General features: G+C 38.6%; 2 protein-coding genes across 4 annotated transcripts in view; both read left to right on the top strand.

The window, feature by feature from the left end:
- ryk (receptor like tyrosine kinase) overlaps positions 1-1810 on the top strand; it is a 51648-nt gene extending 49838 nt beyond the window's left edge. For all 3 annotated transcript variants that reach the window (XM_046049026.1, XM_046049025.1, XM_046049024.1), the window contains exon 16: positions 341-1810. In XM_046049026.1, the coding sequence (XP_045904982.1) occupies positions 341-452 (112 nt within the window). In that variant the 3' untranslated portion in view covers positions 453-1810. The remainder of the gene's footprint in view (positions 1-340) is intronic.
- A 3689-nt stretch (positions 1811-5499) lies between these two features.
- slco2a1 (solute carrier organic anion transporter family, member 2A1) overlaps positions 5500-16043 on the top strand; it is a 17968-nt gene continuing 7424 nt past the window's right edge. Inside the window, exons 1-6 of the mRNA XM_046050736.1 lie at positions 5500-5686; positions 11124-11261; positions 12684-12846; positions 13401-13613; positions 14237-14335; positions 14439-14578. Coding sequence (XP_045906692.1) covers positions 5627-5686; positions 11124-11261; positions 12684-12846; positions 13401-13613; positions 14237-14335; positions 14439-14578 — 813 coding nt within the window. The 5' untranslated portion in view covers positions 5500-5626. The remainder of the gene's footprint in view (positions 5687-11123; positions 11262-12683; positions 12847-13400; positions 13614-14236; positions 14336-14438; positions 14579-16043) is intronic.

Raw genomic sequence — 16043 nt, 5'->3', positions numbered from 1 at the left:
CCAGCTTCCTTTTCGTAAATATTAGAGGTTGTGAAATAAAACATTTCAGGGCATGCATTGATTAGGAAGTGATTATATCTCACTCGCGTCCTGTAAGTGTAACACATTGAAAGTTTGTACTATGAAATTACAAAGGCCGGAGTTTGATGCCAGCTCTACATTTTTGTTGCCCGTCACCCTCCTCCTTTCTCCCACTGCATCCTGTCTTACACACACACACACACACACACACACACACACACACACACACACACACACACACACAGAGGCGCACGTAAAAAACTGCTCGTGGACAGACATTTGATTTGACCCATTGTTTTTGCTTGCCCCTGTGTTGCAGGTTTGCAGTGATGGCTTGTTGCTGGGCCCTGGACCCAGAGGAGAGGCCCAAGTTTCAGCAGCTTGTTCAGTGTCTCACAGAGTTTCACGCAGCGTTGGGCGCTTACGTGTGAAAAAAGCAGTTTTTTTTGCCTTCTATTTTATTTTTTTCCCAGCAACACTAAAGGCTGGTGGACACTATTCATGAGGAATACATGTATGAAAATGTGCCTTATCAGATGAAAGAGCAGACTCAATCCTGATGATTTTATTTTGTACAGTTCCTTTGGAGTTTTTATATAGTTGAATTACCTTTTTACAGCATAGCCAAGTAAAAGGATTCTTTTTTTGTTCATGTGCTTTGAAAGCGTCTAGAAATGGCAATGATCGTGCTCATCCCTTGCCAAGAGGATGGAAACAATGGAAAGATATCTGTACAGCACATCAACGTTTATGGACCTTTATGTGCCATTTGACACAATTTCCTAAGCTTCTGACCACCTGGTTTTACAGACAGTATTTCCTACAGTTTTTCTAACTTAGTGAAACACTGTAAATTGTAGATGTGTTGTGGATGTGAGTAACCCTACAGCAGAATGAATTTAGGTACCAAAGTAGACTTAAGGGCTTCATTTGTATGTGTAACCATACTCCCTCAAACATGCTGCGTCACTCTGTGATGGTAAGCCCATGCTCGGTACGAGACGCCGCTTGGAAAGCAGATCTGTATTTGCTGAGATGATTTCTGAGATCTTTACGAATGGTACACCATTTCCTCTGAATGACGCTAAAAACTGTGCCACAGATGAGTTTCCTTTTCCTCGTGGATCAGACGTCTGCACGCTACAGCTTGTACAAGATCAGCATCGTAAAGCTATATGTAGCTTTATATGAACAGGACTGAATTAGTTTCTGAATGCCACCTTCTTCCTCTTTTTGTACATTTGATTTTCAACATCACAACTTCTAAACAGAATCAACATTATGCTTCCCTTTTATAAGCTTGATTGTTCTGCGTCAGAACACAGCCCTTCACAGGATTGTTTAACAGATTTTTTGTGAATAGCTAGTACACTAATAATCACTGTGAACACTCAAAACTGCCTACCGGCTTGGTCTAATCTTATTCTCACACCTTTAACATCTTTGTCATGTGTCTTTATGGTCACTGCATGTTGAATTAAGGTTGTAAACCGCTTCCCGAATTCATATCCACAAATTAAATGGAATCTTTTAAATGTAGAATGTCTACTTAATTTTACTTAATTTTATTTTTCCACATCAAAAGCAGGTGTGTCAGTATCGCTCACTTGTTGTGCACTTAAAGCAACAGCGCTCCTCGTTGTTTAAGAGAAGAACACCTGATGCCACAGTTGAATGTTTTGTCTGTTTAGCCTGCAAAGCTTCAAACCAGAGATGCCTTTGCTGTTCAATCATACCAAACATCCAGTGTTAATAGAAAAGAATAAAGGCATTTATCTTAAACTATTAATCCTGAATTTTGGATTTTCCAACCTGAAAATGTGACTCATGCCGATCCATAAAAAATGTTGCCTCTGCCAATCACATGCCTCATTAATACTCAAGTATCTGTATTACCAAATACGTGTCCTTGTGTTTGTAATATAAGAACACTGTTGTGGGTTCTTACTTTCCTTAGTTACTTTATTCAGGTTGCTTTTGTTTTGCCTCTTCAGCTTTAGGCTGATGTCACATGAACACTGCACTTCTTCATGATGTTGTAATGGAAAGTTATTTAAAATCCCATTTGTTCAGAATCCTTAAATCCCCTTGCATTACAAGTCCTCATCCTTACATGCAATCAGTCATATTTGCGGCAGTGCTTTGCATTAGCAGAAAGTCTCCTACAAAACGGAGGGGAAATCCAACTCAAAAACACTTTTGAATATTGACTAAACAAATGTCATTTTTTTGTTTAAAATGTCAAAGGGCAACATTTTTTGCTTTTTGTGGGCATAAATGTCAACCTGATCACTGTGTATTATTGCAACATGTGTTATGTGCAACTACATAATGTTTTTGACGGTTTTGCGTTGACAATCTCACTTGCCATTCATGCTTCAATTTTATGTTTTTGTTGTGTCTGGTGGGATAGTGTCCTTACTTTTTTTGGATAACGATTTAAATGTCAGTGATGTGAAGATAATTTCATACGAGTACAGCAGCATTCAAAGACTGCATCCTTTCAAAATATCATCAGTCATTGTCTGGTTTTAGTGTGTCACAGTCAAAAGGCCTGTGTCAGTTCTGCACAATTGATCAACCATTTCCTCATCAGCAGCAGTCATAATAGACCGTAATGCAATGCAGCCACAAGACATGTTGAGTAAGTGGACATTCTCATTACCAGACTTTAGTTTCACAATTTTGTCCAGAGTTATCTGTAAACCAGCTACTTTAAACAGGCCCCTGTTCATACCACATGTAAAACTAAATGAATTTCCTCCTCTGGAGCTTCCAGCCTTGGATTCAGCTTAGTGTGACTCACCTCTGCCTTCAGCAGCACTTTGCATCACAGCTTGGAAATGACATGGTAATAGTTTGATTAAAAAAGAGGTAATATTTAAGTAATGGCATATTTAACTAATTACCAAAGTATTAGCTTGGTATTAACAATACATATCTGAGTAATATTAGAAACAAATTTATGTAACAGGGGAACGAGGGGCCACAAACAAATTGTAATAATAAGGGAAACACGTTTAAAGATAGCAGGTCGTTTAACATTTTGCAGCCCTGATTCATAGTTCTTATACAAACTAGATGTTTCCTGAAAATCATTTTGCCACTTCACCATAAAATTAGATGGTAAGTAAATTAGTTAATAAGGTTAAAAAGGTTAATGCACAGAAACGAGTGTTTCATTCATCAACATTAAACATCATTTGTACGTTATTACCTTGAAACAAAAGGGAACATTTGGAACATAAAGGAGGATGAATTACAGCATTATAATATGGTAATTACAAACTTTGACTTCCAAGAATTTTCATGTGATTTTGAAGGTATTTTTTGTCAGGTATTCTTACCAAAATATTACTATAGTTTTAATAAATAGTTAATGAAATGTTTGCTCCTAATTACCCTGTTACATACATTTCAGTCTAGTATTGCCCAGATGTACCCACTGCTATTAACTGGTTATTACTTTAATTAAGTAATTCTATGTAATTATTATAGTGTTACTATTATTTTGTCTACTTGCATGTATTTAATAGTGATATAACTCTGAAAGGGATGCCTCTCATGCTCATCTTGGGTGAATCATAAAGTTATTGTACCATACCTGAACGCACACTTCTAAATCTAAACATTGTCTTATCAAAGATCAACTCATGTTATTGATTTGATCAATGAGCTGGTCATGGATTATATTGAGGGGTTATTCATTCAAAAGCAACACTTTGTGACATCCCTATTAACATTATAGTATAGTTAAATATATATTACATTGTAACAGATTCCAAGTGCATTATAAGAGCTGCTATAATCATTTACAATGCATTAGGATGTCTCATAACAGCAGTAATAAGGTAAACATTCAGACATTCAAACATTCAGAGTGGAAACAAAAGCAGGGTCTGGTTGGTGGAACTGATTATTTCACATATGACATTTAAAAAGAAGCGTGTGAGTCGGTGAATTACAGAAGCTCTGTTACTTGCCTCCTGACTCCCTACCTGCTCAACTCCCATTATTCATCACATCACTCTTCAACCTAATGGCACCTGTAACCGTTAAGATTTTTAACTTTAAAACACAAACAGTACAAACTCTGTTCAAGTAAACTCAGAATGTATATTAATACATCCTGAGTTTACTTGAGAGGGGGCTAGAGTGAAAATAAGCAATTGTGACTCTTGACATTTTGTAGAATTAGGATCTCAGACTTGCAATCCGGGCCATAGCTACCATTGAGGACACTGAGGTCATATCCTGTATTGTTTTTCTGGGAAATTGGGGTTATTATCAACCTTTTTCATGGAAGACATTTTGACATGTCACAGTAGAAAAAGTGCAGGTGTAAATAATAAAATGAATGATGACTGAATTCCATTTAGCTGCTTCAGTTTCAGGGTCCTGGGATTGTGCATGCTGGCTCCCTGTCAAGGCTTACTGGGACACTTGAATAGCCTACAACACAGCCAGCTGTAATGTTAGTAACACCTGAGCTTTTTCTTAATAAGTAAAGTTTTTTTAATAAAGCACCTTTCACTGAACAAAGTCACAAAGTGCTTTACAAGAGTAAAATAATAAAGCCATGTGTGTATATATATATATAATAAGAGGCAACAACATTGTAAAATAGTGATACATAATAATGAATCAATAAAACATAAGCAACATAAAACCGTAAAATAATCAAGCAATAAAAACATAGGCAACAAGGAAAACAACATTTGCACAGCCTACTTTCGATAGAACATGGCGTGACAATGTCCAGCTTAAATAAGTTTTCACCTGTTTCTGAAAGGTTTCAACAGAGAGGCAGGCAAGGGGATGATCATGACTAGGACGTGTCTGCTGTGAAAAAAGGCCTATTGCAAAGTTGAAGTGGTGCTTGACTCAATACATTTAAAGTAGGCCAACAAAGACGAATGATTAAATATATGAAGCTGCTTTCTATCCACATGCATTAAAACACAGGTTTAACCTAGCCTTTTTATTAGCTGATTTGCTGTGTCATTACAAAAAAAGTTAATAAAAAAATGCTCATCCGAAATAGTTAAATAATGTTTTGTAGGGAAATAATAAACACTGAATAGCTACACTGACACTCCTCAGTTCCAAGAGTTCATTCATTAGCAGTTGTTTCTGTCACAGTCGGCCCCACTACTCATTATCTTCAGGCAGAACCAGCTCAGAGAACCGCATACCGCAATTAATGAAGCATTAAGCCGGTTTGAGCTGCCGGAGAACAAAGCAGGGGTTCACTAACAGGGTGGTTACACTTCTTATTAAGATTAAATATATCCTGAATCATCCTGTGTGTGTGTCATTTGTAATGTCCTGATTAATACGTTGGGTCACGCGCGCGCAGGTGAGTGTTGCTAAGGCTGGCGCGTGACTCAGCCAATCAGCGCGGGACTGCCTGTTCTCGATTCACAACTTTCAAAACATTTACGCGTGGGGCTGTGGGCTGAGTCCAATTACATCACAGGCGGTCATAAAAAAGCACTCCAGCTCACCGGTGGGGAAAACCTAGACAACCTCTGACACAAACCTCGAGAGGCAGCTTTCTGCTCCCTGGACTGAGTGGAGCGCGCGAAGACACGGGCTGAGCCTAATGGATATACATTCCTCCAAAGACATGAAAAAAACAAGGACGTTATTCTGCAGCATAAAGGTAGGCATCAGTGCTGCTGCCACGGCTACAGACTTACTATGAAATGTCTTGTTTTAACCCGCAGCACTTGTTCCCTCATTGTTTATATCACCATCTGAGCTAGATTTATTTTCAGAATATTGTATTACGTTAAACACATTATTATAGGCCTTCTGTAGTAATAAAAAGTGATTTCAGAGGCTTATTTCTCCCTCAGAAAACCTGAGCATAGTCTCCTGTGGAGTGTTGCCTAAGACTGAAACGTAGTTTCACCTTAGGTAAACATGTAGCCTTCTCCAAGTGTTGTGCCTCATACCTCAAAAAGTTCAAAATGATTTCTGCAGATTTTAGCTGTCATTGAAGACTTGAGTTGCCTTGACATTGCTTAAAATAACAGAAAATAGTTTTCCTGGAGTGTCTGAAGTCATTCTATAATCACTACAAGTCAGGAAGAAAATGTTTTATCTTTGCCTTTTGAGTGAAAAAGAAAATTACCTGAAACATTTTAAAGCAATACAATTTCTACTCAGTGGTGTATGTTGTTTTATGCCACATTTAAAATATGAAAAAGGAAATTTCTGGGGTTATAACTAATATTTGTTTTTACTGTTGATTCATCTGCTGATTAGTTTCATGATTTGATCTGTGAAACATAAATGCCTGAAAAATGCTAATCAATATTTTAGTCAATCTATATTATAGCAGCAAATTGTCACATTTTCCCCAACAAACTGTTTTTGTCTTTGTCTGAGCAGTCTGGTAATAACCTCACATGACCAGACACCATTTATATCCTTGATAAGTATAAATCAAGTTTACATAGTGGAAGATTTCCAATGGCGTAAAATTATTCTACAACCAGTAACCACGGCGAAACTAAACCACTACCGCCTGTGTTTTACGTGTGAGAGCCTTTTACCAGAGAGCGTTGGGCAAAATTACTTGATCAATTATCAAAATAGTTGCTAATTCATTTTCTGTTAATCAACTACTTGTTGCTGCTCTTGTCTTGCTCTTCTGGCTCCAAAATTAAAAGGCTCACAGATTAGAGGGTGAAATGTAACCCCACTTACTGCCAAAAGCAGTAGTCATACTTCACTGTATGGCAATAATGGGAGAGAAACTATTTGTTCCAGAGCTGTGAGTAATAATGAGGCAAAAGTCCCTGTTGCTTGCAGCACAACTCAGTGAGAAATGACTTGTCTTCTTCATTGGTGTTGTGTTGTGTGAACGAGGCATGACTAACATACCTATATTCTGTAAGTTTGGAGGGGACAGTGAAAGAAGTAACAACTTTAGCAACTTCTGCATTTCCAGGTGGAGAAGCATTATGTGAAAAATCTTCTGACTGTCTACCTTAAGCATTCTCACACAGACTGTAGTATTCCAGTTATTGCAAGTCTTCATTTTAAAGCCCCCACCCCCACCCCTCTGTTGAAATCAAGATGTACTAATACAGATAAGGTGGAGGGCAGTGACACAGTATGGCTCCTCCTACAGACTGAGAGTGGACCTTCGCCCATCCTGCACAGTATGAATGTACCTGAAGTTCAAAGCTATATAACGGTATATTTAGATAATGGGAGTAGTTCAGAGTCAAAGCAGACTAAGCAGCAGGGAATGTGTCAGTAAGCTATTTCTGTACGTCATTCCAACAGTACAGCGGTGAGAGGTGGACGCAGAGGAGTATCTTTAAAAGTGTGTTGCGTCAAACTGTGATGCCAGAACTCTTTGATTACTGTCTAGCAATTGCAACAACAAGGTAGCCAAACTGGCCCAGTTGCTTTTGACATGAAACCAAATCACTTTGCACTCAGCAGAACCAGACGCTCAACAATAGTTTCAAGGGCAGAAATCATCCATTGGTCGTTCCCTGACACCAGTACATGCTGTACAGCATGTTTGTTTGTTTTTTTTCCACTACTTTGAGCTTATCTTCCGTGAGCTACACCTACTCTGCACCCGGGGTTACTCCATCAAAATCTCTTTAAGGATATCTCTGCCAACATCTGAGCCAAGTTTCTGCTCAGTGGCAAAAGATGTTTATATCCTGAACAATGGGACAAGAAATATTAACTTCTCTCCACACCTCAGTGCACCTGAGCACGTACATGCGCATGTAATGCACTTGTTCTCTTCTTTCCTAAGAGTTTCACAAGAAGATTGCCTGACTTATATTCAGTGAGTTCAGTATAAGATCCTCGGGCAGAGGTCTGTTGTCTGTTCCAGAGTCTCGACTGAAAACTAAAGGGGACAGAGCGTTTGCTGTCAGGGCCCCGAGGCTCTGGAACAGCCTGCCCGAGGAAATCGGCTGAGTCAGTGAACTCTTTTAAGTCCCTTCTTAAAACATACTTTTATAGGAGAGCCTTTCCCGATCTTATTTGACTTTATTTTATCCCTTTTATTTTATTGTATTTTACTAATTTTATATTAATTTTTTATGCTCTTATCTTGTTTTTTTTTTTGTATTATTCTTTACACTTGTTAAAGCACTTTGTAACTTGTTTTTGAAAAGTGCTCTACAATTAAGGATTATTATTATTATTATTATTATAAGGCTACTTACAGCCACTGGTTAGCTTAGCACAAAGACACAAGGGAAAACAGCTAGCCTAGCTCTGGCCAAAGGTAACAAAATCCATCTACCAGCACCTCTATAGCTCACTAATTAATACATTATATCTTGTTTCTTCAATCCGTAGACAGATAGACCAACAACAGTTCATGTTTTTTACAGGGGGCTATGTGCCAGACAACAAGTCTTCAGGAAATATATATATATATATATATATATATATATATATATATATATATATATTTAGTGGACAGACATCAGTGCTTTCAATCTTCTTATGTTATTCTCTGCAAGAAAGTGAACAAGCATATCTCTCAAGTCTACTAACTATTATCTATTGCTAAAATGCTCATTTGATCATGATACTATTGTGCAGCAAAACTTGTTTGTGTTTGTTTCACAATGAAGGGATGTGATTCTGTGGCTTTAGTTTTTTTTAAGTACCCTGGGAGACTTCATACACTTAGCTTTTCCTTTAGTTCATTTTTTGACCAAGTAGGTCAAGCATTTGTGGGGTTTTTTGCAAAAAAGAAAAAACATTTCCTCATGGAAATCCATGGATATCCAGTACCATAGCTACGACACGTGACCCTGAGATAAAAGCATTTGGAATTCAAGTATGAACTTCCCTCAATTCTTCGCCTAGCAGCAGGGTTGAAGGCTGGGACAATAACGCCCAGACAGACAGAGCTGAGCGTGTTCAAAAAGGATAAACATGTACATAACCCGTGGAGAATCCAACTCTGGTCAACCACTTTCCTCATGCAAACATCAAATAGGCTTGAATCACTTGTATTAACAGAGTGGATAAATAATAAATCCTGCGTCTTCACAGTGTGACATTTTGTTGACATACTGGAGAGTTCAGCACTAATTGTACTGCTGCTGCCCCTTTTCTCCTCAGTTTATAATACTCCATGAATATCTCATCCCAGCTTCAACAGTATGCAACATTCCTTCATCAAGAAAAACTGACGCACCTTATTTTATCATTAATATTGATTGGGTGCAAGAAAGCATTTTTTGACATTTCTCAGGCCTTTGGTGAAATTTTGCACTTTAATGGATTATGTGTTATTGAAATAATTACGTGTTTCCATTGTTAAAGCCAAATTGTCAGAAAGCCAGCGACTTGTCTCTGAAACGTGATATTTGCGTCAGACATTTTCTGCAATAAAAATGTAAAGTCGACTTCGTTAAAGGCTAAATTGGATTTTAAGTTGACTTGAAGCTGTGTGGTAAGGAAACAGTTGTGTACAGCTAACTTTGTTTGGATCTAAATCACAAACAAAAGAAGCTCTTTGCCTGCCAGCAAATAGGTCCTGTCGAATCATTTAGATAATTGAAGCCCATTTGATACAAAATGAGGATGAAATATTAGCAACAGTGAAAAAGAATCTATTGTGTGTGCTAACAAACCGTAAAGCCAAGCTTTAATAGGAGCATTAACTGTTCTGAGTCAAACGCATAGTTTATTCTACCTCAGCCGACCTGACAGCTGGTAAACAAACTGAAAGCTTGGATTTATTAATGTTTTCATAGCAAATTCACTCCTAATCTCAACACGTATCTTGAACGTCATTCGTGGCCCCCCTGTGTGAATAAACCCATGTACTGGCATACGGGTGTCTGTAAACGCCTCCTGACACATAGGCAGGCGGGTGGCTCTTCCATCTCCTGACTGTAGCTTCATAGTGTACACATGAGAGAGGTATCTTCTCATCTAACTATATTCCCAAAGTGTGTTTTTTAAACTAATAAATACAACTTTTGAATTCACTATACTAACTCTGTTTAACACAAAATTGTGAAGGCTGCATAATGGCTTGCTAGTCAAAACAAGCTTTAAGACTTGGATTTGAGACTTGAGACTTACTTGTGACTGTAAAAACAACGACTTTGTTTACTCCATTCTACTAGTCTGACAGTGTTACGCACTAGTTACTTTACAGGTTACAATTTGGCACAGAAAACGTATAATGAGATTATAAATATGATACCTAGCAGTAGTTTAAGTTAACAACATTAATATGCTTTTAACTTGTTATTAAATCAGTTATAATGATCCAAAAATTTGAATATATACAATAGTTAACACTCTGAAAGGTGCCATTCTGCATAATGAGGAACAGTTACTTTTTTTGTTATATTTTTGTACTTAAATGAGAATTTTTATGCAAGAATTCTACTTAAATTCGACTAGATTTACATGGTTTATATTGCTGCTCACATCGCCTCATTCTATCATCTGTTTTTGCTGTCTAGAATATGTGGATTTAAGTCCTTCAAATGGTTTGTTTCTTTCAAACGGGTGAATGTAGCAGAGTGCAGGCCTGATGTGTTGGTACTTGCAAGTTATGCCATGTGTTTGTGAAGCAGCTGTTTGGTTTTTCCACTTTCTCACTGCATTTCATTGCACAGATAATATTGCTCCTCTGATGTATAAGTATGCACTCCGTTAGGTGAACTTCTCAGTGTGCTGCCGGGGCTGAAAAACACTGGAAAGTTGGTTCCTCTGAATTCTCCTTGGAACAATTTGGGTCTCTCAGGAGGAATAACTTTTTGAAGTCTGTTCTTGCCTCTATGTGAGTGCTGCCAAACGTTTCTTGCAGCTGAAAATGGCACAAATGACATAGTTACATTTTATGACTATAACCTATTTTAGCTGTGGAGCCATCACTGTTACAAGTTTTTGTCAGAGCATGCTGGACATTTGGTTCACAAATTGTTTTCATATCTTTTTATGTAATCAACTAATTAACTGTATGTTTGGCAACAAGATGCTGCAGTGAGACAGACTATCTCTATTTTTTCATATGCCAGCATTATGTTTTCAGCCACATAATTTAGACTTAAGCCTCCTGTACTGTTTGTCTGCCCTAGCTGTTTGTGCTGTGCCACGGCCTCCTGCAGTTCTCCCAGTTACTGTACAGCGCCTACTTCAAGAGCACCATCACCACAATCGAGAAACGCTATGGCCTCAGCAGCTACTCCTCGGGAACCATTTCCTCTCTCAACGAGGTAGGAGCCAACGATAACATACCCTCACACAATCTGAGACCGATCCGATGACAAAGGAGGAATTGGAGAACAAGCAACAAATCAAAATCACACTTCCTCACAGTTCAAGCCAAGTATTTTGGAACAGTTTATTACAGATAGGAGGGGTCAAGAATAATCAAAGAATGTACTGTACCTGCTCGTTGCGGAGGGTGCTCAAGTGGGATTTACATGCATTACACGAGATAAATGTTTTCCTGTTGTTTTGAGGTTTCAAGTATGCATGACCACAGGTCACTAGTCAGTAATTAAATCACTGTGTTGACATTTGCTGCCTTAAGGCTTTCTAAATTCTTTTGCAGCTCAGGTCCTCACAGGATTTGGCTGCACTTGGAGTTATAATGTGATTTACAACATGTGATTTAATTGGGATCTGTTATGAAAACAGAAATGAAACAAAGCCTGAGCATTTTGCATCTCCTCTTAGTGTGGTTATTTAAAGCTTCTATAACAGATAAGTTTATATTATAGATGGATCAAATGACTGTGTGTAATGGAAAAGGTTTTTCTTAGCGATGAACCCACAGATAATGATCACCCCACTGCATTTCCTCTTTGCATTAGAGCTTTTTAGCATCCTTCAGTTAACTGTTTAGGTTTTATGACCCCCAGCTTTACTGTTTGATTTGCTCTGCCAAGCACCAAGTGGATATTTCTCTCAGGAGTGAGGGGTACCTGGCTGCAACCTGCAGAATGGGGTGGGGTTCAACGTTGAATGTTTAATCCCTCCGTGGTTTGATTGATATTACTGTCAGATGTGGGCAAGGTTAAACACCGATTGTGATTGGATGCTGGATGTGAGCTAGCTACCTTACAGGCGTTTTTCCTCTATAATTTTATACTATGTTTTTAACCACCCCGTTCTGCAGGCTGCAGGCTGCAGTCAGGTATACTTGTTAGGAGTTGGTGGAGAGCAACACAGAGCAACAAATAGAATTAATACTGAACTTACATTCAGTACATTTAATTAATGCTAATCTTGCTAATAAGCAAATGTTTGCTAACATTTTTACCATACAACTGAAAAGATGATAATGTCAGTTTTACTTTTGCAGCTTGTTTCCGCTGCCCCCAAGTGCCCGAAAGATCAGTTAATGCAGCTTTAATTTTTTACATGTACATACATTTACATTTTTGAAACTCTTTCTGCCTCTAAATTTCTAAACATTTATTCTGAACTGTGCCTAGGTTGCTGACACCACTAAATTTGGATTACAGTGCAACACTGATCACTTCCATATTTGGTTTTGAAAGTCCATTTGTAATTATGAGACCTACAACACTAAGTGTGAAAGGATTGATTTATAAAGTGTAACTGTCCTAAAGAGAGAAAATGCTCCCCCTGGATCCTCTTTAAAACATGTCTCTGTGTCTGTCTCTTAGGTCAGTAACAGTGTGTTGATAGTGTTCGTGAGCTACTTTGGAAATCGGGTTCACCGCCCTCGCCTGATTGGAATCGGTGGACTACTGATGGCTGTCAGTGCCGTGATCCTGACCTTACCTCACTTCATATCCCAGCCCTACGAATACGACTCTGTTTTACACAGTAAGACAAAGACCTAAATATAATGCTGCACTGCTCCTCTTTCTCCACTGGCACCACTGTGACAACTAATATGACTCAGTCCAGACCAGGGGACTCATGAATATACAAATATGTCAATGCAATTTATGAGACTTCACTTCAGGGTTCGTCTAGAACGCTGCGGCATCTTCCCAGCAAAGGCTCCACAGCACTCAGCAGGTGTCAACCAAGTGTCTGCTGTTTGACTTTCTGTACTCTGCAGCAAATGGTGTATATAGAAAGCCCTGCTCTGTCTCCAGCGGAACTTTTGCATAAATCAGAATGAAACTCATCTCTATGTACTTGCTGAAAGCTAAAGAGATTAAAGTTACCGCCATGGAATTTCATTTGTAATAACAATCCCCCTCTTCTTTAATTTTACCCCCAGACAAAGTACCTTAAAGTGTCAGTGAAGGGCCGGAGAAGCTTCAGGAAATTAAAGTAGTTGGACATCTGCATCCACTTGCCTGTCATTAACTATCACTGTCTTCCCCCACCCCCTCTACGTCCGTGTGCGACCACCTGCTGTGATCCAGATCGCCACGACATTTGCAATCCGCAGGGCAACTCGAGCAACCCGGAGTCTTGTGGCCGCGAGGAGACCAGGCGCCTGGCCGACACTAACACCCTGTGGGTGCTCATGGCCAGCGCTCAGCTGCTCTTCGGTGTGGGCTCGGTGCCCATCCAGCCGTTTGGGATTTCCTACATAGATGATTTCGCTCAACCTGGCAACTCCCCTGTTTACATAGGTAAGTGGCCTGTAGTTCAGAGATAAATTTATTTGTTCAGATAAAGAGACCACAATCTCAGGGTCATGGTGTTACCCCAGGTCATTCTTCAGGCTTGCATGTTGTAAAACACTTTAATATACAAGAGTGAAGATTTTTAATATCAGTATTTTGTGACCTTAGATATATTTTAAGGTGTGATCTCAGTGCTTTTCAGATGATGAGCTTCAAATGAGTCACATCCCAGATAGCAAAACTGATATGCAATAAAGCTCTCTTTTATTATATATGCTTTTCAGGTTTCAAAACTTATGAATGAGCAGCTATTCGTGATTTTTTTTCAGCCACTGAACCCACAGTCACAGCTTGACACTAAACTTTATTTGTTCTTCTGTGAACAATTTGAGCAGCACTGACTGGTGCTTTGCAGGCGAAACCTTGTAGAACCAAGTTACAGATTGATTTTGGAGATGCAGCCTTTTCTTTTTATTTTATTTTAGGGCCCTTAATGCATAAAGTTTTTTAACACATAAAAAGTTTCATTGAACCTTTATAATTGTACAGTCACGGTTTGCCAAGAAAATTACAAAACAGCTCAACAGAAACTTCAGAACTCTGCCTCATTGCCCCTTTATCATTCACAGCCATCCTGTTTGCAGTATCTGTATTCGGGCCAGCCGTTGGATACCTGCTGGGCTCAGTCATGCTGCGGATCTATGTGGACGTGGATAGAACTGGTTTAGGTAATGACTAGGTCTTTAAAGGCATCCTGAAATTATTTTATGGACAGATCAAAGCAGGAAAGATGGTTCACTGCTGTATCTGATGACTTGCTGTTTCCTGCAGGAGCTGAATTAGAGCTGAGACACGGGGATCCCCGCTGGGTCGGGGCCTGGTGGATGGGCCTGCTCATTGCCACCGGCTGCCTGGTTCTCGCATCCATCCCCTACTTCTTCTTCCCTCGTAGAATGCCTTCAGAAGATGATGTAAGTCGCACTCCCACTCACAGAGAACAAAACAGCTAACAGTCATTGAGTGGATCTTTTGGACTAAATGAAACTACAGTATATATACTGACACCTACTGGCTTAATGTCAGCATTGCATTTTAGTTTTCCTCATGGTTTTTAACCATCTCCAGGGTACAAAACAAGGTTTCTCAATGTTAACCATATGGCGTTAACATATAAATCCACATAATAAATCACATATCCCTGAACACAATTCCCAAGACGTGATTTGTACTTTGTAATTATTTTTGTCTGTTCAGACATTTTAAACACTCTGCAGACAACATTATTCATAGATAAAATGAAGCCAGATTTTATCCCCCGCATTCTTTCAGCTTTACCCAGGACTTGACCTATTAAAAAATGTGTGAATTATAAGAATGTAAATGTCTCCATTTTTGACCAATTTGATGTAAATCTTACTGTGAATTTGTCAATTGATAACAACAGTCTTTGGGCAGGCTGAAGGTCATTTATCTGATAAAGTTGATTGAGTGAAAAATGTAATAAAGTTGTTATAATTCTGGCTTATCAGCTTGAGAAAAAATGCATGTGAAAATAAACATAAGCCTACTATGGAACAGTTTATCAGCGTTAAGGCACTTATACTATGAAATGCCTTACTTTTCCAGTGAATACTTGGTTTGGGGTGTACTTTCAGGCTCTTTCATGTCTCTGTCATTTGTCCTTCCTCTTATTTATTGGAATATTCCAACCCCAGGTAAATATGTGAAAATCTTCCAGTTGATGTCAGAAAAGAAACAAAGGCTTGGTCAAATTCCTCCTCATATTTACAAACATTTATATACGTGAAGCAAGTGATTTTGTAAATAAATTACATAAAACAGATTGTTACAGATACACAACATACCTGCACTGACAGAAAACAATAACTATTTTAAGGTTAAGTGTTGAATAAACTTGTATAAATACCATGATTTATATTCATTTTAGTCCATTGTGACACCTTATATACAGTGGGTACGGAAAGTATTCAGACCCCTTTAAATTTTCCACTCTTTGTTTCATTGCAGCCATTTTCCAAAAATCAAAAAAGTTCATTTTATTTCTCAGTAATGTACACTCAGCACCCCATCTTGACAGAAAAAAACAGAAATGTAGAAATTTTTGCAAATGTATTAAAAAAGAAAAACTGAAATATCACATGGTCATAAGTATTCAGACCCTTTGCTCAGTATTTAATAGAAGCACCCTTTTGATCTAATACAGCCATGAGTCGTTTTGGGAAAGATGCAACAAGTTTTTCACATCTGGATTTGGGTATCCTCTGCCATTCCTCCTTGCAGATCCTCTCCAGTTCTGTCAGGTTGGATGGTAAACGTTGGTGGACAGCCATTTTCAGGTCTCTCCAGAGATGCTCAATTGGGTTTAAGTCAGGGCTCTGGCTGGGCCATTCAAGAACAGCCACGGAGTTGTTGTGA

This window comes from Micropterus dolomieu, linkage group LG05 (assembly GCF_021292245.1).
Source record: "Micropterus dolomieu isolate WLL.071019.BEF.003 ecotype Adirondacks linkage group LG05, ASM2129224v1, whole genome shotgun sequence".
Classification (NCBI taxonomy): Eukaryota; Metazoa; Chordata; class Actinopteri; order Centrarchiformes; family Centrarchidae; genus Micropterus; species Micropterus dolomieu.
Note: the sequence above shows the minus strand (reverse complement) of the source record. Positions and strands in the feature narration are given on the sequence as shown.